At 36.1% G+C, this 25,615-nt stretch overlaps 2 protein-coding genes across 2 annotated transcripts; both read right to left on the bottom strand.

Annotated features, from left to right (window-relative positions):
• Positions 1–6,805: 6,805 nt before the first annotated feature.
• Positions 6,806–11,770, bottom strand: LOC130710156 (lysine--tRNA ligase, cytoplasmic-like). Its single transcript, XM_057559317.1, has 16 exons — positions 11,565–11,770; positions 11,396–11,471; positions 11,229–11,297; positions 10,977–11,142; positions 10,776–10,869; positions 10,461–10,546; positions 10,136–10,257; positions 9,992–10,051; positions 9,159–9,284; positions 8,792–9,074; positions 8,579–8,678; positions 8,335–8,491; positions 7,650–7,793; positions 7,495–7,563; positions 7,251–7,394; positions 6,806–7,171 (listed from the first exon to the last, which is right to left on the bottom strand). The coding sequence occupies exons 1-16, from the start codon at positions 11,621–11,623 to the stop codon at positions 7,133–7,135; spliced, it is 1,794 nt and encodes a 597-aa protein (XP_057415300.1). The 5' UTR covers positions 11,624–11,770; the 3' UTR covers positions 6,806–7,132.
• A 1,213-nt stretch (positions 11,771–12,983) lies between these two features.
• LOC130710157 (homogentisate phytyltransferase 1, chloroplastic) lies at positions 12,984–18,374 on the bottom strand. Its single transcript, XM_057559318.1, has 13 exons — positions 18,129–18,374; positions 17,986–18,039; positions 17,587–17,864; positions 17,339–17,422; positions 17,169–17,243; positions 16,671–16,754; positions 16,496–16,585; positions 15,493–15,594; positions 15,079–15,174; positions 14,901–14,972; positions 14,722–14,817; positions 13,713–13,817; positions 12,984–13,297 (listed from the first exon to the last, which is right to left on the bottom strand). The coding sequence occupies exons 1-13, from the start codon at positions 18,196–18,198 to the stop codon at positions 13,256–13,258; spliced, it is 1,248 nt and encodes a 415-aa protein (XP_057415301.1). The 5' UTR covers positions 18,199–18,374; the 3' UTR covers positions 12,984–13,255.
• Between the last annotated feature and the right edge of the window lie 7,241 nt (positions 18,375–25,615).

Here is a 25,615-nt window from a genome sequence, read left to right as displayed (position 1 = left end):
ATGAGGCGTGCTGTTGAAGAAGCACGTGATCAGCATCAGCGCCAGAGGGAAGTAACTCTGGACCAGAACAAAGGCCTGAATGATTTCAGGAGGCAAAACCCACCAAAGTTCTCTGGTGGTACTGACCCAGACACAGCGGATCTCTGGATCCAGGAAATCGAGAAGATTTTCGGTGTTTTGCAGACTGTTGAGGGTGCCAAAGTGGGCATGGCGACTTATCTACTGCTCGGTGATGCCGAGTACTGGTGGAAGGGCACCAGGGGGATCATGGAAGCCAACCATGAAGAGATCAACTGGAACTCTTTCCAGACCGTATTCTTGGAGAAGTATTTTCCAACAAGTGCCCGGGATGAGAGGGAGGCACAGTTCCTGACACTCCGTCAAGGAGGTATGTCTGTACCAGAATTTGCTTCGAAGCTGGAGTCTTTGGCGAAGCATTTTCAATTCTTTAATGATCATGTTGACGAGCGCTACATGTGCAAGCGCTTCATTAATGGACTGAGGCCTGATATTGAGGACTCAGTGAGGCCGCTGGGAATCATGCGTTTCCAGTCTTTGGTTGAGAAAGCCACGGAAGTGAGCGCTACATGATCAGGATTCGGGCCCTAAGCACGTGAGTCCAGCACCGGAGCGTATCTCTGTGGCGAGAGGAGGACGGGTAGTGTACCTAGACTTGGTCGTTCTGGATTCAGATTCAGACGACGATCATGCTAGCACGTAGGTTTTGTGCTGGTGTGAGCTCCTCGAGATAGGATTAGTGTAGGAGTAGAGTCTTAGCTCTGACTGTCATTTGTTTCTTTGGGGACAAGGTAGTTTCCCACCTATAGCTTTTTGTGTGGTTTCTTTACGGAAATCACAGAGAGTTGGTTGGACTTAGGAAGCTTTGTTTTAGGCCGATGGGCCAACTTATTCTCATTTTTGAAGGTTTGTGTTGCGGACACTTAACCTTACCCTTCGGGTTGTACATATTGCCTACGGGCGCTACTTTTCTCACTTCCCGTCACTGAAGGTTTACTCGTGACGTGGTTAGCTACTTACAGCGGGGGCTGTGATTTATATTGTATATTAGTTCTGTTGTCTTCGAATTTGCGTTTTATTTATTTCAGTCTTGTTTATATCGACGAAAAAAAAATATTCACGTTTTTCCGCATTAAGTTTATTTTTGGTTACTAAAGTGACGCCACCAAAATCGGGGTGTTACAGTGTACTGGGGTGGTTGGGGTGGTTGAGAGTGAAGTCTATGTGTTGTAACAATTTTCACATAGTGGTTATTCTCTGGTTGTCGGTTTTGACAACGTCTGTGGTTTTTTCTCCGGTTTTGGAGTTTCCACGTTATATTCTTGTGTTGTTGAATGCGCTCCTGGTGTATTTTACTTCTTCAGCTGTGTTATTTCCTAGCAAAGTGCCTAGCTATGAGGCCTCTAATTTGGTCGATGTCCTCACTCCAACTATATAGGCACATGTGACGCTTTTGATTCTTGATTTTCTTGAGTGTTGGATTAGTGTTCTTTGCAGGTTAACTCGGTGGAGCATCTCGGAGTAGCAGCATCACTGTCCGTACAACGACCTTGTCCTCGGACTCAACAGAAAGGCTTGTAGCCCAACTATTATTTTCCCTCGAGACACTCATATAAGTTGTTGATCATCGTAGGATGATCAATTGACCCCTCCTAGAGGAACTATTATAACCACTTGTGCGCCCAGTCATCTGCTGAACGCGCCGGAAGATGCGACCTCAACAAACTCTTGACGGATACGTAGAAGACATTATCAATAGAGGAGGAGCAGCATGATGACTTTGAATAATTGGCATCCTCGCGAACTCCATCACAACTCTGAGTCGAGGAGGAGCAGCCAGATCAGTAGAGACCCATTGAAATGCTCGTCTTCACCATTGTTCCAATCCCTATGTTTGGGTCGGTGCAAAACCAATCACCGCAAAGAATTGAGAAGTGCATTGAGCATATAGAGAAATCTAGAAACATCCACAAAATCAATTAAGCAACCCTCCCCACATATATGACTCCTCAAGCGCAGTAAAGACCTCTTTGTGTAGACGTCTGCCAACATGCCCGAGACCAATCCTGATTTTTTATGCCACAAACTGTCCATAGATCTAGACCTAAGACGGCTGCTCGAAGAAAAGGCGAACGAGTGACGAGAAGAGAAAGAAAGTAAGACAAGAAATCGTCGATCCTTTGAAGGCTGAAGTGATAAGAGAAGTACGATAACCACATGGCTCTCCAACATCATGCTGGTGAAGAAATCAAGCGACAAGTGGTTAGTGGTGCATGTGTGTGGATCGAGCATGCCTCATTTTTGTTTCCCTTTTCGAGCCTTGACTCATTAGTGGACAATTCATCAGACTATCGTTGCCTATCCTTCATGAACGCCTATTGGAGATACAATGAGATCCTCATGTACCACCCATATGAGGAGAAAACAACGTTCGTCACCGACCAGGGCACCTATTGTTAGTTACACCATGAAGTAACTCGGATTAAAAAAAATGCAGGTGCAACTTACCTATGAACAGTGACGAAGGTTTTCCGCGATATGTTGGTAACGAACATTTGGGGTGTATTTTATCGACATCATAGTCAAAACAACGAAAGGAGGAGACCATACACGCGACCTAGGAGCCATTTTAAGTCCGCTAAGGATAATTGTCAGACGCTAAATCCGGAGAAGTGCACCTTTAGCGTGAAAGCTTTTTTTTTGAAAGGCACCTTTAGCGTGAAAGCGGATTTATGCTTAACTAAAAAGGAATACAAGTGAATCTAGACAAACACTAAACAATTTTTAATGGATATTATATTTTTAAAATATAAATAAATATTACATATCATTATTTGATTTATCCATAATTTGACATATTAACATATTCATGAGGTCAGTATTACACAATTCAACTGTTGAATTTATTAAATGTGTATATTTAAAAAGAATGTCTTATAATTAAACAATCGCACTTTATCGTTAACAAAATAATAAAATTAAAAGAAAATAAGCATTGGCCAAGTAGTATGCTATGAGCAAGTTTCTTTGAATGAGTTTGACTGTGATATTTGTTTGTTTGTTTGATTTCTTGTACGTTTCATTTTTCCTCTTCCGGTGACGTGAACAGAGAGCATAATTTCTCTGGTCCAAACCTAATCGTGCTTGCCTCACACAAAAATGGACCAAAGAAATGTGTGTGTCCCTTGAGCTTCCACTAATCTCATTTTCATTCCTCCACCCCCTCACATCCAAACAAACGCAATTTAATTACCCATCGGGTACATGAGAGGACACACACTCGTTGCCACTGCTCAGGATAACAAATGCCAAATGGTGTGTTTTCTTGTCACTCATTTCATACATCCATAATTCAATATCATATTGACATGCTCTACTCTTTCTTTTTAAGTTCTTGCCTTCACCCAACTAATAATTCTTGCACCATCGTCTTGTGAGATTGAAATCATATGTTTCTAAAGCGTCTCTTTCTCAATCTAACCAATAAAATCATTATGTTAGATTGAAATTAAGGGCATAGCTAGAATTTTAGTCGAGGGCAGCTAAAATTAAGTAGAGCATACAAAAATTCTTGAATTAAAAAAACTTTTCATCCTTATAAAATCAAGGTTAAAAATCATTTTTGGCCCCTGATGTTTCAAGTTTGTGCAAATTCTGCCCCTACTCTATTTTTGTCGACGTTTCTACCCCTCATGTCTTCAAACAGTGCACCGTCTACCCCTCCGTCAGTCAGGTTTTCTCATGAGAGGTTCCTGAGTAGATTTGAGAGATGAAGAGGAGTATATGATGATCAAGAAAATAATATAAAATAAATTTACTTGATGTATATATCAATTATATATGTAACTGAACTGGTTAAATGCATGTTTTGTTACTTACAGGTCTTGAGTTTGAATCTCTCATGCCCCTTTTTCCAATTTCACTTGTAATTTCCATGTGGCAGCTCCAAAAAATATATTAAAAAAAGTCAAATCAGCTCATTCCGTTAGTTTTTTAACGTCTGACTGACGGAGGGGTAGACGGTGCACTGTTTGAAAACATGAGGGGTAGAAACATCGACAAAAATAGAGTAGGGGCAGAATTTGCACAAACTTAAAACATCAAGGGCCAAAATTGCTTTTTAGCCTAAAATCAATGGATTGACACATCTAACTGTCAAGACCCGAGTTTGAGTCTCACTTTCCAAAGATGTACATGAGTTTGAATCACTAACAGACATAAATTCTAAAATGTGGACATTCCTATACAGGGGGAAATCCTTTGAGAGCATGTCATGCTCAACCTTCGCTTATAGCTGCATCACTCATGTTATTTTTGTTTTAATCGATGTGTTAAAGATTTCACTAATGGAATATAAAATTGAGATGTTATTTGAGAACCTAAGATCTTAATATGTCATAGATGTCTATTAACCATAATTAAAAAAAAAGATAATATTAGAATACTTCTTGTACAAGTTCTGATAATTTCCTTTATCTTTTTTTAATCTATCATCAGCTTTTGATTAGCTGTGCGGGTGCCTAATAGTCACTATACTCATGCAAGTATGGCTCTTACCCAACTAAAGGCAATTTGTTGTTTACTTTTCTTTTTCAACGTCTATTGGGCCTAGTTATAGGATGTTTGGATCTAGTTGAATTAACTGAGATGTCAATAAAATTGAACCTACTAATTGTAGCTTTTAACAATACGTTGATGTCTGCAATTGTGAAGATTCCTTGCACTTTCTTAATTGTTTTGGCATTGCAAACTCATAGCAAGCTTGGAAATTTTTCTAAATTGATTCTATAGATAAAATTAATTTTAGGAAGAAGTTTCTTCTGAGTTCATGTTTGGAAATATGTTAAAAAACTATGGTGAAACTAAAATCATGATGGATAGAAACAAAAGCTTAGTAAAGTTACTTTTGTTCACCATAATTTTGATTTCACCGTTGCTTCCAAACAAGTTTTTAAAGATCCACCTCCGATTGTGAGAATGTATTATAGGGGGAAAGAAGCAGATTCCAAACCCAGAAAATGAAATTAATAATAATGGATGACAGAGAAAGAAAAGGCAAGATGGAGTTATTGCCTGTAGTAGGCAAAGCACATGACACATCCAATAGGAATTTCTGGTGAGCATATAAGCACTTAATTTTGTCTACCTATCATCTGTTGGAGTCATGTCATTACCCTCTTTTCATTTTGGAAGATTCCTACACTCCGGTATGGAACTATATATGGTATTGTTCAGGAAGATATAGGAAAAGAAATTAAAAAGAAGTGAAGTTGTTGAAGATCATTCATTGGTTTTCTATTAAGTAGATAGATACTTTGAATGACTCTGATGACTTTGAAAGTGTGAAGCACATCGAATCTACTTTTTTCTTCTTTTCAAGTGGCTCATTATTTTTCTTGCTCTCTAATGCCATTTAGATATTCCACTACACAAGCTCCCACTTTTTTCTCCCCCTTTCAGCAATGCCTCTCAAATGGTCAGATGAAATGCCAAACATGACCGATGATCAATCCATTGAAGCATGCACAACTAGATATTGTAATTATTGTAGATAGGGGTCCACAAAGGTTTTAATTTCAACCCTTGGAATTTTTGTGGTAATGTGGCAAATGGTGTGATTAAATTCAATAATAAACTCAAACCACACACAATGTCAATGGCATACAGGGAAAGAAATAGGGAATGGCAACTAAACTTGCCATGAGCCAAGGCAAAGATACACTTGATTGGTTATTGACAAAAGAAAAAGGGTGAATGAATTTCTATGATTCTTATAATCTGATTCCCACAAACTTATCCTATAATATTATGAGGGCTGAATAATTCTTTGTTTCTATAGTTTTTTTAGCCTCCCGTGAAACTCATGTGAAAGTGGGTCTTTGGGGAAATTGAACAAAGATTTGACTGAGTATATAAATATAGAGCCTTCTTGAGTCTGCTGTGAATTGTTAGAAGGATAATACTTCACCAACCTCACAAGTCACAAATGACCAGAATAAATGTGAAACCAGGCCACTCAGCCATCAATACAATTATTACATATAAGGGTATAATTGAGAAAATATTAATAATATTAGGTTGAATTACTAAATAAACTGATAAATAAAGAAGAACTTTATTTATTTATTCTCTCAACAAATATATAGGATGAGAAGTAGTATTATGTTTGTGTGTGAACCATGTGAGTGTTTTTTCCCAACCACTTGACTTTTTGATGGCTTTCACATGACGAAGTTAATTATCATGGAGTCTCCTGAATGCTGGCAGCTCACTTTGCTTTGATTTGTAGTCAAATAGTATCATTCTTCTCTACGTAATTTTTGGTCAATTACTATATTTATATATGCATACGTTTTTTTTTTGGTCAATTATATGCATACGGTCCATGTTCACATTTTTGCTTCTTAGTAGTTAGTGTGGGGACTCTGGGCCGGAGATAGACCCACACACAACTTTAGAGGTCCATGTTTGAGTTATGCCAACACTTGTTTTTTTTTTCTCCAACCTTTGTCAACTATTGCCACTTCTCTTTCTCTTAACCTCCATCAGACTTTAGAAAAAAGAAAAACTTGAAATCTGATCCTAATTAAATTGAATTTTTCAAAGCTTTTAACGGCAAAAATATGCTTATCAATTTCTAAAAGATTTTAATGACAATAAGAAAACTTGAATGAGCATCTATAGGATGCTTGCATCTTTTTCACATAGGTTGCATGAGTGAAACCAAACCAACCCAACTAGTGAAACACCATTTCGCCTACTCAAATATTTTCACATGTTTTGGATATGCTCAAAAACCGGTATGGAAATTTCAACTGCAATCTGAAACATGAAAAATGAGCTGGTAGTGAAGTTACAATGGTAAAGTCATCAGAAGAAAGAACCCCTCCAACCAACCCTTTTCTTAAAGGGACCAGCAATGGCAAACTACTAGTCAAATTAATAATAAAATAATTCCCCCCTGGTCATTTTGAATTTCTCAAGTTTCTGAAAACAACGTAGGGAAGAAATATGAACCTATCGACCTCGAGGAAAAATGGATTTATATCAGAAAACCAACATGAGCAACATATCTGAACAAATCACTTTTCTACACCTGCGTTTAGTTGAAGGATCAATCTTGAGGTTTCATGGCAGGGAAGAGAAGTACTTCCTGTCACCCAAAAGGAACGAAAATTGTTAGAAGTTGCAAAAACAAAGTGAGCATGAAGAGTAACAGAGAAGCGAAGAACCTTAATATTCTGAGAATCAGTCAGTATCATCGTCAGCCGATCAATACCCAAACCCCAACCCCCAGTTGGTGGCAGACCATACTCTAGAGCTGTACAAAATGTTTCGTCTAAGGCCATTGCTTCATCATCGCCTGATTGCCGATCCTGTCATGAAGGAGCACACACCACTTACTCGTCATGCATTAAAAATAATTTGAGCAGGGAATCAATTGAGTAAGTTAATAGTTAAATCATATCTCTTTACCTTGAGTTGTTCAGCAAATCTCTGACGTTGTACTACAGGGTCATTCAATTCAGTGTATGCATTGCAAAGCTGAAAAGTATCAAAAACAGTGATAAGAATAAGGAAGTTTTTTTTTTTGGGTTTTAATATTAATCAACTAAGTTTCATGAACTTACTTCATGCTTATTAACAAACAATTCAAAGCGTTCTGTCAAGCCTGGTTTTGATCTGTGCCACTTCGCCAAAGGACTCATTATCTCAGGATGGTTTATGATGAATGTAGGATTCACACACGTTTCTTCCAAAAAGTGCCCTACAAGCTGCAATATACAAGAAAAATGAAGATCCAGATGAACTCGAATTTAAAGCATTTCAAGCAGATGATCATAATTAAGTTCTAAGTGCTATCCAAATATACAACTGCAAAAAAGTGTGAGAGCTGCATCCAGTCATCACTCAATTTGCAGCCACCTTTCCCATAGGAATAATTCCAACTCATTTTAACAGAATGAGCTCATAACTGGATATTTGAGCTATATTAGTGGAGTGGTTATTTGTTTATCATCAAGACTAGAAAATCGATTATCTTAACTCCTCCCCTCCCCCCTCCTGACAGAAAAAATAGTCTCTGCCCTCTTTGCCAACTAGAACCAGATTTCCATTTCTATATGAAGTACAGCAGATCATACCAAATTTTATCCAATTTTTGAACTCTTTATGTTCATATTAGTTAATCACCCTATGAATCAATTAAAACTTTTGCAACATTTCAACAAGGAAAAAGAAGCTACAATCTGCTATAGCAAAGCAGGAAAAATTGAAAATAAAGAATATTATAAGCCAAAAAAGAAAGTAGATTACTTTATCCAGCAAGCGAGTGGTTGTTTCAGGGGGAGGGCATTTGATGTCATACTTCAAGCAAGCATTCTTCAGATATTGATTAGTTTCCTCACTAGACAAGTCCTTGGGAATACTGAGGCCTGCCATTTTCTCTAGTTCCTCAATCATATCAATCCTTCTGTAACAATCAAAAACCCAAAATGAATCATTTCAAATATAATAGAGTTTAGAACCACCACCGTTGATGAGCAAATTTAAACCACACCTGAAGGGTGGAGTGAAGTCTATTTCAATAGGATCCTTATCAATCCCCTCTGCATGATACTTGATTTTGTAGCTTCCTTTTGTGAGTTCCTTAACCATGCCTATTTAAATTTTTCCCATCAAGAGATTAACTAGATGACTCCGAAGAGGATAAAAACATGAAGATAAAATAAGAAAAATAAGATAGCAATCAAAAGACCTTAAAACTTCCTACCACTCAACATTTGTTCTGTTATCTCCATTAAGTCGTTGTAGTCCATATAAGCCATATAAAACTCGCAGGTAGTGAACTCAGGATTATGTGTCAAATCTATACCCTCATTTCTAAACTGTTTACCAATTTCATATACACGATCCAGCCCACCAACAACAAGCTCCTTAAGATAAAGTTCTGGAGCAATTCTCATGTACAACCTCATGTTAAGATCATTGTGATGAGTAACGAATGGACGGGCTGCTGCTCCACCAGCAATCATGTTCATCATAGGTGTTTCAACCTGAAAGCAGGGAAAACAGTATGTGAACGGAAGGAAAGAAACTTAAGGCAGCTGGCATCATCATACTTCAACATTGGTACAAACCTCCAAAAAATCAAGGTCATCAAGGAACCTCCTGATGTAAGAGATGATTTTACATCTGGTCTTAAATATCTCTCGAACCTCTGGATTCAACATCAAATCCAAATGGCGTAAACGATACCTTGTTTCCTAAGAAAGAAAATTAGACCGGAAGATAAAAGTACCACTGTTAGTAGATGAGTGATATACTTAACTGAAAGAACACAGAAGATATGAAATCCCTCTCTCCCACCTCACATCAAAACCCACCATTCTTAATTAGAGAGGTGTTTTCCCATCAAAAGCCAAAATGGCAGGGGAGGGGAAATGTTCCTGCTATTGATGAATGGTTCGTTGAAGAATATGATTGAGAATACTCATTTAGGAGTAAAAATAGGAGTTTTCTGTTAGATTTTTAATAGAAAGCAATGTGTAAACTTGGGAAGATCCTAGTATAATATTGAGAAAAAGTTAGAGCTGTCTGTCTTAGTTCAAGACTTTAAGCTCAATTATTAAACTTGACATGAAAACATCCATGCTCTCATGAATAACAAAAACTTCTTTTTTGCAAGGCAAATAGGAAAATGAAAGCCAATCACACAAGAGAATAGTGAGAGATAGTGGCCAATATCATCTAACTCAACTCGTTCCTTATCCCTATCCCCGGACACAAAAGGATGAAGGTATACTGCATGCACACTAACACTTTCTCTTAGTAACACCAGTATTTCCACCTAATTACTATCTGCTAAAAAATAGTTCCTAAAACATAAGATAGTATATTGCACAAAAGATTTTGCAAAAATAATCAAGAAAAATGAAAAATTTTATCAAAGTAGATTTCATGCCAATAATACCTGATCCTTCAAAATGTATGTTTCAGGATTCCTGGTACTTCCTGGGATCCATGCGCTTTTCTACAGATAATAAATGAAATAACAATGCCATTATGCATGAAGTTTAAACAGCATCAATCAATCACCAACAGAAATAAATTTCACCTTCAAATTTGCATTATCAGCAGCAGCAGCAGCAGACTTTGCCCTTGGCATCATATGTAAACAATGAGACAGCACTACAAAAGTCTTGGGGAAAATACTAAGCTCCCCTTTCTTACTTTTCCCTAAACAATTGAACAGGGGAAAAAAAGGGTTAACATATGTACAGCAACTGTTATTCACCTCATTACAAGCACTTATAGTCTAAATGATCGGATAGAAGAACAAGGGAGATTGGATTTTAAGTGAAAGAAAGACCGCCCTATAAGGAAATAAAGTCAAGAAAATGAATATTAGAACAAACTAAAAAGTGAGTAACATCTCAAACCTGGAAATCCAGTGATACCAACAATATCCCCACGCTTCACATTAGAATGGAATTTGGAAAACTCAACCTCACCCAAATCAGATTTACTGCACCCGAGAGATATAACTTGCTTTAGTCCTATGAAAGAAAAATATAAAGGAAAAACATATATAGGATCTATATTTGCTGGAAAACCACACAGCTACCCTTAACTTAGTTAGACCACCAATGTAAGAAGGGAATAGGATACCACAGAACACGACAGTACAATGTTATATCTTTTGTTATGATTCTCCTATATTGGCAGTAAAGATAAAAGTAGCAACTTTTGGGTACCTTGCATCAGCCATAACCTGAACCTTGAGGCCACCACCATGAAGATCATAAAAGACAAGCTTTGCACCCGAAGTACGTTTGTGCATAATTCGGCCTGCAGCAGAGAAAGAAAACTACAATCAACATATAAAACAGCAACATAACGAAATTCACCCCTGCCCCCAAAAAAGGTCAAAAGTCAAAACAGAAATCGTTGAGTACCAGCCAAAGACACAGAGACATCTTCAACGTGCTCCCCATCGCTCAACCCTCCATATTTGCTGATGTATTGCTCAATGGACATAGAGACCGCGAATTTGTGCGGGTACGGGTTATTCCCTTCCGCCTTGTGGGCAGCAAGATACTTAAGCCTGTTCTCATGGTATTGCTGCAGTAAGTTAAACCAAATTATCAGTTACTGCATAGAGTGAAATCACAACTGAAAATCATTACAATGACAGCAGAGGAACTAACCGTTGGGTCCATATCATCGTCATCGGCAGAAGCAGGTTTGTTAGATTGAGCACGTTGCAGTTCAGCAGCCTAAAAAAGCAAAAGAATTGCATTGACATTTAAATTGCACACCATTAGGATTTAAGACCAAGAGAAGAAAATGGAGGGAAGAAAGTAGAATTAATTACCTTTTTGGCCTTTTCTTCCTCCTTGCGCTTTCTCTCCTCTTCTCTCTGCTTGTTCTTGAGTTCCCGCTTCAATGCACTGCACGCAAAAGGAAATGAAGCAATGAATGAATGAAATGTGAATTCAGATTGAGCCAATGCGAAAGCGGAAGCATTGATGAAGAACACTCACTTTTTGCTGAGGTTTTCGCCGGCGCCGGAAGCTGCAGGCTCCGATGAGGGAGGTTCCATCGTCAGAACAGTGAACGGCAACGCAGATGAAATGAGACAAAACAGTAACTAGGGTTTATGACTTTGCAGTTTGCACTACTATACGAGTGTGTGTTTGTAACTGATATATGATACGACGTCGTTGCTGTTGATGTTTGGCCAGCATTTATGATGTTTATTACTATAAGTTTAATTAAATAACTATTTATTAAAAATATAAAAAACAGATCAAACAAATATTTTATTAATTCTTTAAAAAAAAAACACCCTAAATCATAATTCAAGGACTGCGGCTAAATGTGAGAGACATACTCACTTCATGCGATATCATAATCTTAAGGAGATTAGTCTCACAGCTATCAACTATGGAGATACATTAATGCAACCAAAAAAGGAGTCTACTACTAATTAATGTTTTTGAGAATTATCAATAGTGGTTAACCTGATGACATTTATCCTAGTAAATGGCATGATCGACCCAATGTGTAGAGGCTGAGTATCACTAGCATAGACCAACCCGATAACATTTGTCATAGTACATGGCAACACCATGTCACAGAACGACCTGAGGAGTTTGCCTTGGCAGATGGTCTATGCCATATGCTAGGACACGACTCAACAAGTTGAGAGACTCATGCACGGGTAGATCCAAGAAAAAAAATGAAAGGAGTGAAAATTTAACACATTAAATAAAATCAATCATCACTAGTTGAAAGAGACAATCTAATTTTTTTAGGAAGTCGGATTTAGCGTTTGAATACTATTATTATACAAATGGAAGTTTTTCTCTTTGGGGCGACTGCCCCATTTGCCACAACCTAGGCCGGCCTCTGCACCTATGGCACCCGTCGACTTTTCCAAGTAAGATGACTTATTTGAAAATATTCGAGCCACCTTACATCGTCTTTCATGCTCGAATCTCACAAGGTAAACAATCCTCTGCCTATAATAGAATGGCACGCTCGAGGAGGAACATAGCAGACGATAGAACTAAGATCAATCATTCCCTCGATTGTGGGAAGTTGCATTCAACTAAGACAATTGGAGGGCTCACAGTAACCTGCGTTGAACCTAGATTCCGAGCGACCTTGACACAACCTAGGACACTCCAACCTTTTTCTTATATGAACAGAGACAAATCGAACAAAACTACACACACTTTCTAACTAAAACTCTAATACCTTCTTTATTATTATTCTTCTCATGTTTCCTCTATTAGAATAGGTACAATACAATCATGCTTTTTTTTTTTTGGTCAAACAATACAATCATGCTAAAATGTTTAAATAAGTATTTCTCCAAGTTTGGGCTTACAGAAGAGAGCTGTCCAATTTCTATGTATACATAGGATGAAAATGAAGAGCTGTTAGACTGCCCAAAATTTAAAGAGAGTAATAATAATGCTTGAATCACGAGTTTTTCAGTTATTTCATTTTTTCAGTAATAGGCTTTTTGAAAAGAAAAGAAAAAACATTGGAGAAACCCCTGACAGCCAATTAAGAAAAATCCATCCTAAAAGAAAATAATTCTTCATTTACAATTTCAATTAAAAACTTTAAACTACGGCTAATGTAGAGACTCAAAGCTGGCCTGTGAAAAATGTAGCACTATTCAAACAAAACTTATTCTCAAGTCAACATTGCTGCTGCATCCTCATCTAACCAAAGGTATGAGCAAGTACTCTGCGTAAAATAGCTGCAATAAGAAACAAGACATCAATACAAGGTCATGTTCCACTTTATATGTGAAAAGACTGGATATCTTGCAAAAAATTTGAATAAATATACAGATATCCTCTTATTTTCCTATTTACTTACCCAAAAAAAATCTGCACTTTTAACGGTGTTTTATAATTCACCAGAAGATAAAACTAGACCAATCTATAATTAGGTACATCATCTTAGTCGAAGAAATTCACGTTCACAAAAATAATTTCACTGTAGCTAGTATACCACTGTTTTTTGCATTTCAATTGCAACTTGGAAGTGTCTAGAAATCAAACTACTATTCTTTCTCAAAACAAGGGGAAAGTAATCAGATATTTCTTTTGAATAATGGCCTTAATGTTGAACTTCTCAAATGGTAAATAGTAATTAAGGTTGATGAATACCTTCCAGATAAACATGTAGAAGGATGTGATGGAAGCTTTACTTCTCAAATCTACAGATTTGGCACGATAAAAGAGAATTGCAGCAAGAACAGCGTGTCCCAAACCCTACAATATTCGCACAGAATCAATTTCAAACAATGCTGGAATGTTTAAACAAGTTTACATGCACATGATATCGATCTGTAAAACAATAGACCTAAGCTTTCTCCTGAAACAATGCCACCTTTAAAGATCAATTTATAGCTTTAACATTAATATCAAGATTATAAAGTTGGAACATTCTATGCAGCAGACAGCATTTCTAGGGAGATATCTCCTATTTCAGTATAAATATCTCGTTATCTACCACATTATAGTGAACAAAAAGGAGTCTGCAGCACTACAGTACTTTATACCAAAGGACCTTCAGTTCTTCCAGAGATATTTGTGAATAAAAGCATTGCAAAATGCTGATATTAAGAAACCAATATACAGTAAAAAAGCAGTACTTTATATTGATATTGATATGAAGGATGTGTTACATAAGATAAAATGCCTAATCTTAACTAAATAAAACAGTAACACATGATATCATAGGTATGGTCAGTTAATAGAATAATAGTTAGTTAGCCGGTTAGATGCGAGACGTGTTGCTTATAAATAGGAAGAGGGGTTGAGAGGGAGGGGTATCTAGTCATTTGAGAAATTATAGGGCCTTTGGGCATTAAGAGGCTCGGCAGACCCTCTATGTTCTGCTACTTGGATATGTAATCAAGGGAGGATTTCCCTATTTTCAGCAATAAAGATATTAGTTCCTATCATGAAATTAGGTGTTTTATCCGATCCTAAAAAATAATCTAAATTATTTTAAATTACAACAAAATATGATCAAGATATTATAACATATTTTTAATACATTCTAATAGTTGTTAATTGAAATAACAACCCCATCCCCCCCGCTGCATAACAAATAACTTGAGTGGAAGAAGGATAAGCAGCCTATACATACAATAACGAATTAGCATATTACCGTGACGATTTTACTCCATAGGCAAGGAGATGCTGCTCCCACCACGAGGGCGACTCCATAAGCCATTTCAAGAAGGGCAACACAAATCCAGAATACCTGGCAAAGATTAGTTAGGAACACCAGGGATACACAGGATGGTACAACTAATTCTGTTGAGATGTTGCATTTGAAGAACATACCCGCTTCTGACCTAAACGTACTGAAAAAGATTGGATGCCAAATATTTTATCACCATCTATGTCAGGTATATCCTATGTAAAGCCAGTAGAAGATTTAGATTAGGTACACATATTGAATTTGAACCAGATATTTGATTTTGAAAACAAACACATATTCTAAGAAATTAGAGGCCTTTACCTTGAACAATGCTATAACTACAGAGAAGAAGCTCATGAATGCAGTAGCAAAAATCAGTGGTCTTGAAAAGAGAGCCGGTCTCTTGAATACAAATGTCTGTACATTATTACATGCATTAGCAACCAAAAAATATCAGACTTCTGGGATGATAAATTTGTTGAACGGAAAGTTAAACTACACTAACCAGACACCATGTTACCAACTCTACTATTGTTGAGATGCAACTGTTCCTTTTATTTTATTTTCCCTTTATATTCCTTACTTTAATTAATACTATTGGAGGGTTATTCAGTATTAATTAATACATTAAACTCAGGATAAAGATTTGCAATTGCTGTTATACGTAAAAAAGCTAATACATGCTCATCCAGCACTAGAAGGCTTAAAAAAAGACCGTTAGCTATAGGACATAACCTGCATGTGAAGGAAAAATGCAAGTTGAACTATAACTGCCCGAACAGCCAGAATGCACATTGCCGCAACCACTGCAAATCTTTTCCATCTCAACCAGGGAACCTGAAATTTTTCAAGACACAAAAAGTTGCGAAAACGCAGCCATCACCATCAAATAACTTTTCGTAATGAGGCTTTACTTATGAGTGTCTTTGTTAGAGATATATTGTAAAACCATTTATGAGTCTTTATCAAATAGCTTAAGTTTTTGGGATAGTTGACTTATGATATGGTATTAGGGCCCTATGACTGAGTGATCTAGGTTTGATCCTTGCCACCCCCCTCTTCTAGTGAAAAGTTGCTTCAGCACAACATAAGCGGACCAGTACATTGTCCTTGCTCTAAGCCCAAAGGGCTCTTGCATGAAATAGCATGTTAGGGATGGATATGACAAATCATTCATTTATCTTTACCTAATAGTTTAAGCTTTGAGGATAGGTGATTTGTTACAGTTTTCAAAAGTACAATATCTGTTGGCCTGCAAGCTTAAACACGGGTAGAGTAAAATCTATCAGATAATACATGTGGGAATAAATTGAGTAGTACTCAAAACAAGAAAAAATATAAAATATTTTACCTGAGCAAAATCAAAATCAAATAATACAGTTAGTTTGTTATCAATCTATTAAGAATTTACTACTTGAATTAATTGTTATTGCTAAAATATGAATCTCACGTTATAACAAACCTATTACATCCTAGTGTAACACATTATGTACTCTTAAATCACACCTTCAACTCAATTAGTTTTCTACCTACAAGGAAAAATAAAAGGAAAGGATATTACTTCACATTTAATGCCATGAGATTTTACAATACATGTACCCTGCTGAGTCCTGAACAAGTATGATTCTGCTCATGTAAATTTTTTAAATGAAGACATTGTATCATAACTGTTACATGATTATGTCTTAAATAATATGAGGGGTGAAAGAAAGTTTATATGCAATCCAAAAGAACTCACATCGATTGAATAAGCAGTTCCTAGCATAAAACTGATGAAAAGAGCCCAGAACAATGGCCATGAACCAACAACCCAGCCAAGCCAAAAACTCTGTAAAAGAGCATAAACAATAAGCCTCTTTCTACGCTGTCAATTAGGTTCATCTCGAAAAGTATAATGGATGAATCTATATCACCAGAATTGAAAAAGATGCAACAATAATGACACCAGTGTTAAAGGAATATTCCCCAGATGCCAATGGAAGATATGGCTTGTTTATCTGCAGTAAAACATGTGGCACAGATCAATAATAAGACAACCCATAAGGAAGTTATCTGCAGTAAAACATGTGGCACAGATCAATAATAAGACAACCCATAAGGAAGTTCCCCAGAAAATATTGTAAATTATAAGGTTGCATGCTTTCTTGACCACATCAGAGGCTACAATAACTGGGCAAGCTTGATAAACTAATATATAAACCAGAGTTTGGTGGTCAGAATAATATAAACTAGTCAAATTGTTGTGTGTTAGCAAAGACTCTTGTATACACCTAGTCTGTATATGTTTATATGTTTCTGAATATCAAACTTTAGATAAATGAGACAACTTTTTTTTTACTGGAACAATTCAGATGATCAAATGACACAAAAAATAGTTCATATGTGTTACATAGAAATAGCAAGTTTCATACCTTGTCTATTTCAACATCAGACAATTGATTCAGACCAACAATGTAGATATTCATAAACAGGGCAGCTACCACAGCCTGAAACACCAAAAGCCCAAAAAGTATTAAAGAATCTAGTAGAAGAGAGGAAAGCAATGGCTACTCAAAGAAAAATAACATATTTAGGGTCTCACCTCTAACAGACCAGTAAAAAATAGTGGAGATACATCTGATAATCTCTCCACTGCAAGGAGAGACACAGAAATTATGCTCAATGCCTGCCCAAACAAAGATAAAATTGGCCCTTTTAAATCATTCAGAACATCATGATTATCCAAAAAAGTGGTTCACACAGCTAATTTGTATAAGTTTTAATTAACCATAACAAATTAACAATTGAGGATTAGTTCTGAAAGTAACTCTAGAATAGATTGAACTTAACTGTGCCAATAACTGTGTGTGGCCTAGAAAACCTGTAGAAAGCATCCAAGGAATTTTTGACACTGCCCAAAACATCTTTGGGATCTAAAGCATCAGGTTCAGATTCAAAAGATTTTCCAGGGGCTGCTTTCACAACATATTTCCTATTGCATTCTTGATACATAGACCCTCCTCCAATGCCTTTGGACTGATGGTTCAGACTCAGCCGCCGGAGCCTCAAAAGGTTGTATTCTTTTGGAATATTCCATTTGAGCCAAGAAGCTCTTGGTGCATTAGAACCTAGAAAAACACCAAATGGTGAGTGTCAGTACAATACAAGTAATACAAACAATAGTGAAATTGTTGAATCAATCCACAATGAAATGATTAGCTAAATGCAGTAGTGAAATGAGAGACCCACTTTCAGTGTGATTGTTGATGCAATTTTTGGTCTGCCAGCGATTTCCACCTACCACTGGCAATAGATTATCGTGTTAATAATCAGCAATCAAACAATAATGCAATGAAAAATGGAAGCAAATTAGAAAACCCAGATTGAGATACCAGTGGTGGTTGAAGATCCAACAAGCATAGAATCCATGGCTATGTATTCAGTGTTGAGGGGCAATGGCATGCAATTGCAAGAGCATTGACTATGCTTCGCTTCACAAACTCACCTGAAGAGGAAGAAACCAGAATAGATTTTTCAGAGCATTCGCTAGCACACGTTGCTCCTTTGTTTGTCTATTCTGGTCAATATCATAAAGCGCCAATGTTCAGCTTTGACAGAAACACATGACATCGGAATTCGTAAACTATATATAAGCATTAAATAGATGAAGAGTGACGATATTAATTCAAGTGAAATTTATATATGGTGTGATAAAAAAATGAAAGGTAGAGAAAAATGTGGGGTATATGTGATGTCAAGCTGTACTATATGACACGACAGTTTTTTGTCGCGTCATGCACAATTTGTGTTTTCTAGCTGTTCAAACCGCTTGAAAGTATAAGCCGACACAAATTGTAAAACCCTGAAATTAACACTACAAGCGGTTCAAAACCGCCATAAACTGACAACGTGCATTACACGACAGACACTCTGTCTTGTAGTGCAGCATTTTCCATGTGATGTCTCATGTCTGTATTGTTTGACATCGGTTATTCAAGTAACATATGTCTTAAATAAGAGTTCGAAGTCGAGTGGACTAATGAAATAAACCAAGAGTTTAGGTTCGGCTAATGAAATAAACCCCACTCGGTGTTCCTTTGGTTTTTCATTTTGCGCCAACCAAAATGTGAAAACGCACCAACGCATCAATGAAGACTCGAGTTTATCACATTGACTCACCTTTAACACAAATACAAACATATATTTAGGGCTTGTTTGTGAGTTGGGTTTTGAAGGATATAAAAAAATAAGAGGCTTGTGATAAGTCTTCCCCTCATTTTAAAGTTTTTTAAGAATGGCGTAAGGGTTTGGATAGCTTTTTGAAAATCTTCAAAAAGTGGCGAAGGCAAAAATTAAGGTTAAGGGGACCAAAACTAGGGAGTTCTGCCATATAAATAAAACCAAAATTTTTAGGCAAATGACATACAAACCACTTGGATAAGCAAGGGCTGGGAAGAAAAAAAAGAGAGCAGTACTATCACGCTTAAAAGATCCACTCACCATAAACGAAAACACCCATAATCTGCTTCGAAGATCTCATTGAATAAGACAAAAAAACATGGTATTCTAATATTCTTTATATTTGTGTTAGTTAAAGCTATATTTATATAAAAAAATGCTTATCATTAAGAAAAAACATGTTGGCATAGTGGTGTTGGTACTCAATTTAGACTAAGGTTTTGTTGAATTTTAAGCTTTCAAATAAGGGGAGGTTTACGTTTCACTTTAACCCCTCAAAGTTAGTTCATTCTCTCCCTAGAGATTTATAGGGAGGGAATGATAAGATTTTGATGAGTAGGGAGTGGAGGGCAAGTGAAGGAGAGAGAAGTAAATTCGTCCTTTGTTTACAAGTTTTAAATTCCTCTAGATCTTCAAAATTGGGAAAACTCTGTAAAGCAACTAAATAATGGTCTTAGAGAGGCTCTCAAGAGTTTTTAAAAGCTCCACAAACTCCTTTCTTATTTTTTAAATCTCTCAAATAAGGGGATGACTTCTCAGAATTCTCTCATTCCCCTCTATTCTCATTTGAAACTCAACTCACAACACACACTCTTAAGTTTTGTTTGGTTTACCGTTTGCATCAACATAGATGGAAAAGCAAACATTCCATCAATCAAGAAACAAAATTTTATGACATCGACTCAACCGTGTATTTGAGCCCAAAACCAAACGATATATATTTTCCGTACTCAAATGGGCTCTAATACATATTTGGAAACTCATTTAAAAACTAGAAAAAGCCAAAATCATGATAAATAGGAGCACACAAATATAAAGAAAGTTATTTATGTTTACTGTAATTGTATTTTAAAAGTTTAAATTGTTGGGTAAAGGTTAAATGAATGGTTTGCACATGCGCATCTACCATGTGTTTAAATTTCACTTTTTAAGGGGAGCAATTATCAAACTCTAAACCGCTAAATTATAGAAACTCTAATACCATGTCAAACAACCAATTATTCTAAAAACTTAAGTCATTGGGTAAGAATTGATTTTATTCTATATTCTAATAACCATAACATCATGCATGCTCCCTCCTCTATCATAATTTTGTCTGGTATGTAAGATATTTGCAGTTTTAAAATGGAAAAAAGATTCGCTTCTGCACTCAACAACATATTATATTACTACTTTTGGATTTGCATCCACCAAAATTCAAGTGCTGGCTTCTTTGCTTGTTTTCTTCTTTACCATAAAGACATCTCCATTAGGTAGGTTGAACAGAGCTAAAATTTCATGCAGCCAACTGTCGTCCTCTGTCATTTAATGGAGTTACCGAATTAGGTTTACAAATTCAGTGTGCTATATTTGGATAAACTAAATTCGCAGTGGCTAAAATTGTATTTGCCATTAACTAAACTAAATTGTAGTGGATCGGAAGTCCTTTTCTTCTAAATATATCTATATCATTTATTCGTTTGACTCTCTCCACCAAGGATGTTGACACACAGCAAACAACTTAATGTCTATTTAATTTATATTAGCATGAGAATTTATAACATCTAACTTCACCTTAAAAAAACAATTTGAAGACTACTCTCGCTCTATATATCTTTAACGCAGTCCAGAGGAGGAGGGGAGACATGGAGCTGGAATTTATAGGATTGAATATTTGCGGAGTGACACTATATGAAAGATCTTCAAAAAACTGATATAGAATAGATTATGATAACATGCATATTAAAATTTGGGAGGTTCAACTCTATTATAATTTAAAGATGAGGGTTGTTCTACCACTTATAAGAACCTATCTTAGTTATATCTCTTGTACTTATGAGACTTCAAACTTTTTCTTTCATAAAATCAATTTTGACAACTGAAAATTTGTTTACTTAAATTTTTTCTCTTAATTGATTCTGAATTAAAAAAATATAATTTTTTTTTTCTAAACATGTGCTTAAATATTTAAAGAAGAAAGAGTAATTAGGTGAGATTTTATAAATTATACGTTAAATTTGTGTTTAGTTTCTAACTTTTAAAGTGGAATCAAATTGAGCTCATTCTGTTGAAAACAAATTTTGCAGTTGATTCCTCTCATATGAAGAATGAAGAAAAACTCAAAGCGAATTGAATAGTGAAGGTTTTCTTGTAATCATCTTTGATTTTAATTACTCAGTGGCAAACAAATACAAAAGCAAAAGCAAAAGCAAAAATAGAGATATGTGCAATTAATGCACTCACTTATCAGAGTTGGGAGCAATTGACAAACTTAGAAGAACAAGCGAGTTTGCAATCCCTGCTAAAAATGAAGAAAGTTACCAGTCAGAGTAAGGACTATGAATTTAAGCTAGGCGTATATATGTAGTACACTCAATTGCGTGTATAACTTTGTTTGAATTCCTTCTACATTATCTTAAACCAAATAAGTAACACTTTAGTTCACTTGAAAAAGACAATTTAATTACTATTGATCACCAATAAGAAAAGCGTACAGAACCAGCAATTATTGGTACACAAACGTTAAAACTCTACGGAAATAATAATGAATGGTCTCACATGGATGCTGAATTCGCTTTTAATTTTGGATATTTCTATATGTGGTTAGCCTGGTCGGTAGCAGCCAATTTTATTGGTTAACTCTTATACTAATTGCTGAAATATAATGCATATTTTCTCATTCAGAATTTGCTCAATAAACATACTTTTATTTTGTTCTATCAATTGTAACAGCCACTTTTTATGACCCAAAGTGATGAAATTCATATATAAATCCCAAAGCACTACATATCCATGAAATATCAAAGTCGCATCAATATCTCCGGAATCCCGACCGTTATGGATGAGTAGTTTTGGCTCGAACCTTCCACCATTGCAGGAAACAGTTCCCTTCAGGACATGGTTTAATGGACTGCAGCGTCTGCGACGAGACATTTTACCAATTGCTGTTTTATATATGGTGGACTTGGAGATGGTGTAAAGATCATGCATTCATCGACAACCACTGGGCTGTTAATTTTGTCCTCTGTTTTTCAACGATCTTTGCCAAATGAGTCAAATAAGACTTCTCATTTTTATTTTTGAGTTTTATGCAAAACACTATATTATGCTACTTTGAGTCACAAAAATGAGTGCTGATAGGTGTTGCCAGTCTTAACCAGTTCATTTATGAGCAGGAGCAACATTCACATTATAGTGTGATTAACTCTCTTAGTGATGATCTTTTCTATCCATATATAAGACTCAAACTTGAAATCTTACGTAAAGAAAATCAAGCATATACCACTTGAATCAACCACTCGTTAGTATTTTTTCTTTAATGAAAAGAGTAATGATACTCATGTATACCTTATATTGAGACATCTAATAAACATCTCATCTATCTCTCTTTCCTGTCATATATCACATCTATAATTAATTCACTTCTTTTCATTTTTCACTCTTGATGTATTTGGACTATATTGATGTTTATAAATCATTTTCCTTACGAAAATTGTCTTGGATATTTCTCAAACCCTTATGCAGTGAAGTGTGTAGGTGGCTCATCACGAGCTTCTATCTCTTCCGTACACAGGCTCAAAAATATTTTTTACTTTATATCATTCCATTTTACCTTAACTCTTCCATCTCCCTCAAAAGGTATACATCTTTTTTGGGTGCCATTCTAATATTTAATAAAATAAAAACATAGCCATATATCAGATTCATTTCAGAATCATAAGAGAATGCAAATTTCATAAAGATAATGAAATGCAAACTTTTTTTTTTTGGGTAAACAAAATTGAATTATAGAGGTATTAGGGGTACTCAACCCATGGTTTATACAAAGGATCTCAGCTAACTAAAGTGAAGAACACAATAGAGAGTATAAGTAACAGAAGAATGAAAACAGGTTTCACTTCAGTGCTTTGAGCTATTTCTTAGTGGCATTTGCACTAACTTCTATATTAGTAAAACTTGTCCCCACTCTTCCATCAAATAGGTGACAATTAGACAAATCCCTCTTAACTTCTATACTTGACATGATTCAAAAAGAAAAATTAAAATACAATTTAACATGTTTGGATTGTACACAAAAAGGGTAATAGAATAGTAGTAGCACTTTCTGATGGGCCGATGAACTAGACATCTCGTGTCCCTTTTTTCTGATTTCTTCATTCAGAAGAGCTTCTTTAACAGTGCTAAGACTCATCTTCCCATTAGTAGTAGTAGCACTTTTTGATGGGCCGATGAACTAGGCATCTCGTGTCCCTTTCTTCTGATTTCTTCATTCAGAAGAGCTTCTTTAACAGTGCTAAGACTCATCTTCCCATTAGTGGAGTTACTCAGAGATACCACCAATGTCTCCCAACTGTCTGGCAATGAACTAAGCAACAACAATGCAAGTAACTCATCAGATAAGTCAATCTCTATAGTTGTCAAATGATTCACAATATTCTGGAAACTGCTCATATGCTCAACAACTGAAGAACCATCCATGTACTTCAGATTTACCAATCTCCGGAATAGAAATACCTTGTTCTGTGCATTTTTGGACTCAAACATGTCCTTCAATTTCTTCCACAAACTGTGGGCATTAGTCTCACTAGCCACATGATGATAGATACTCTGGTCTATCCATTGCATGATCATACCAATAGTTTTCCTGTTTGTCTTTGTTCATTCGGCATCAGATTTATCTACTGGTTTAGTACCATCTCCGTCAATCGGCTCATACATAAGCTTTAGTTGTTGAGTCACGGGGGAGAAGCCAACATAGAAATTTCCATAAATCATATGACCGGAGCAAGTCAAGAGGAAGTTCAAGGACAAGAAAAGATATCAAGTGCTTCAATTGTAACAGAATGGGACACGTGCAAAGAGAGTGTATGTTGTTGATTTTGCTGCCTTATTTCATGTTACTCCTCATCGTGAGTATTTTACATTCTACACTGCTGAAGACTTTTGGCAGGTGAAGATGGATAAACCAGGGAATCGTCACATTGGGCTTACATGAGCACACCAAAGTGGATTGGACACCACATCTTTCACCCAAAACCTTAAGGCAATGGGTGTATGAGTCCTCTCACTTATAAAGTGCTCATCACTCTTCTAATCTTCCAATGTGAGACTTCTTTACTCACACTTGAATTTTCAACAATCTCCCCCTCAAGTGTGAGCCCATCTCAAGCGGAAACCTCAAATTACTTGCACCGCTGTTGGATTAACATCAATGGGATACGCCGCCTAGCCACCATTGCTAGGAGGATTTTCGACACAAGGAGTCGTCACCATGATCACACTAACCATCGGCTCTGATACCACTGTTGCGCCGCAAGAGGATAAATCGGGGGATCGTCACATTGGGCTTACATGAGCACACCAAAGTGGATTGGACACCACATCTTTCACCCAAAACCTTAAGGCAATGGGTGCATGAGTCCTCTCACTTATAAAGTGTTCATCTCTCCTCTAACCATCCAATGTGAGACTTTTTACTCACACTTGATATCCCAACACATTCTACAAAAATATATCGGTGACAGTATATGATTATAAATGGAAACAAGGAGCAATAAATCCTGTCATTACCTCTCTTTAATGGTTCAAAAATCCTATTGGTATTGGTAATCTATAACATTAATGTTGTGAAGACCACAAATAATAACAATTGACATAAAAGTTAGTAATAGGTTAGACCCATGTCATAGCTAATTTTCCGCTACTGATCTTAGGGTTTGTTTGGATGTCAACTTATTAGAGTTTATTGTAGCTTATCTGCTTAAAAAAAGCACTAAATAAGCTTCAATAATTTTTTTTTTTTTGCTTACATCCAAATGAGCTATAAATCTCTTGGCCTTCTCTCTTTTTTTTAGATTCATAAAGAGAGCATCCACTAGTGAGACTACTCTCCTAATGGTTTTTCCAATACACAATACTCGAATCTTAGAACTCTTTTTCCCTTCTCTTTTAGTTAACCATACATTGGATATGTTTTAAAATCATGACAAGTGCAGCCTCACACATGGACCCATAATAAATACACATCTAAAACATGCAAATTTGCATCAGTATAAAGGAAAGTACTGCACTATCAATGCTGTACAATTTTCTGTTATCCCCACCCTTAAAGTTGGGTATATCATAAAGGACAAAAAATAGTACAACTTCTGCCCTCATTGTTTTTGCAGCAGAGGGAAGATCTCACTTTAGATTTAGTACACTATGAAAGAGTAAAAGATTTGTTGTTACAATTAAACACATGCTATGACATAAATTATCTGTCAAAAACTCATCTATTTTAGTCACCTCCAAAATACAAAGTCAATTTATGCAAGAATGTTTTAGTGTTTTCTGATACCTTTTTCAACTACCATTTGGAAAATAAGCTTACTATAATTAACTACTACTGGTTTTACAAACCCTCTCATCAAATTGTCCACTTTCAGGTATTCCAGGTCAT

The sequence above is a fragment of the Lotus japonicus genome, chromosome 4, assembly GCF_012489685.1.
Source record: "Lotus japonicus ecotype B-129 chromosome 4, LjGifu_v1.2".
Classification (NCBI taxonomy): domain Eukaryota; kingdom Viridiplantae; phylum Streptophyta; class Magnoliopsida; order Fabales; family Fabaceae; genus Lotus; species Lotus japonicus.
This window is presented reverse-complemented; position numbering and strand designations above follow the sequence as displayed.

Excerpts from the sequence above, each read along its gene's own strand:
- LOC130710157 (XM_057559318.1), bottom strand. The coding sequence starts at position 18,198 with ATGCCATTGCCCCTCAACACTGAATACATAGCCATGGATTCTATGCTT. Across the intron at positions 18,040-18,128 it reads TGGATCTTCAACCACCACTG|TGGTAGGTGGAAATCGCTGG; the intron begins GTATCTCAATCT and ends ATCTATTGCCAG. Across the intron at positions 13,818-14,721 it reads TATGGAGTAAAATCGTCACG|GGTTTGGGACACGCTGTTCT; the intron begins GTAATATGCTAA and ends CGAATATTGTAG.
- LOC130710156 (XM_057559317.1), bottom strand. The coding sequence starts at position 11,623 with ATGGAACCTCCCTCATCGGAGCCTGCAGCTTCCGGCGCCGGCGAAAAC. Across the intron at positions 10,547-10,775 it reads CAGGTTATGGCTGATGCAAG|TAAATCTGATTTGGGTGAGG; the intron begins GTACCCAAAAGT and ends TCTCGGGTGCAG. Across the intron at positions 7,564-7,649 it reads TGTTTGTTAATAAGCATGAA|CTTTGCAATGCATACACTGA; the intron begins GTAAGTTCATGA and ends GATACTTTTCAG.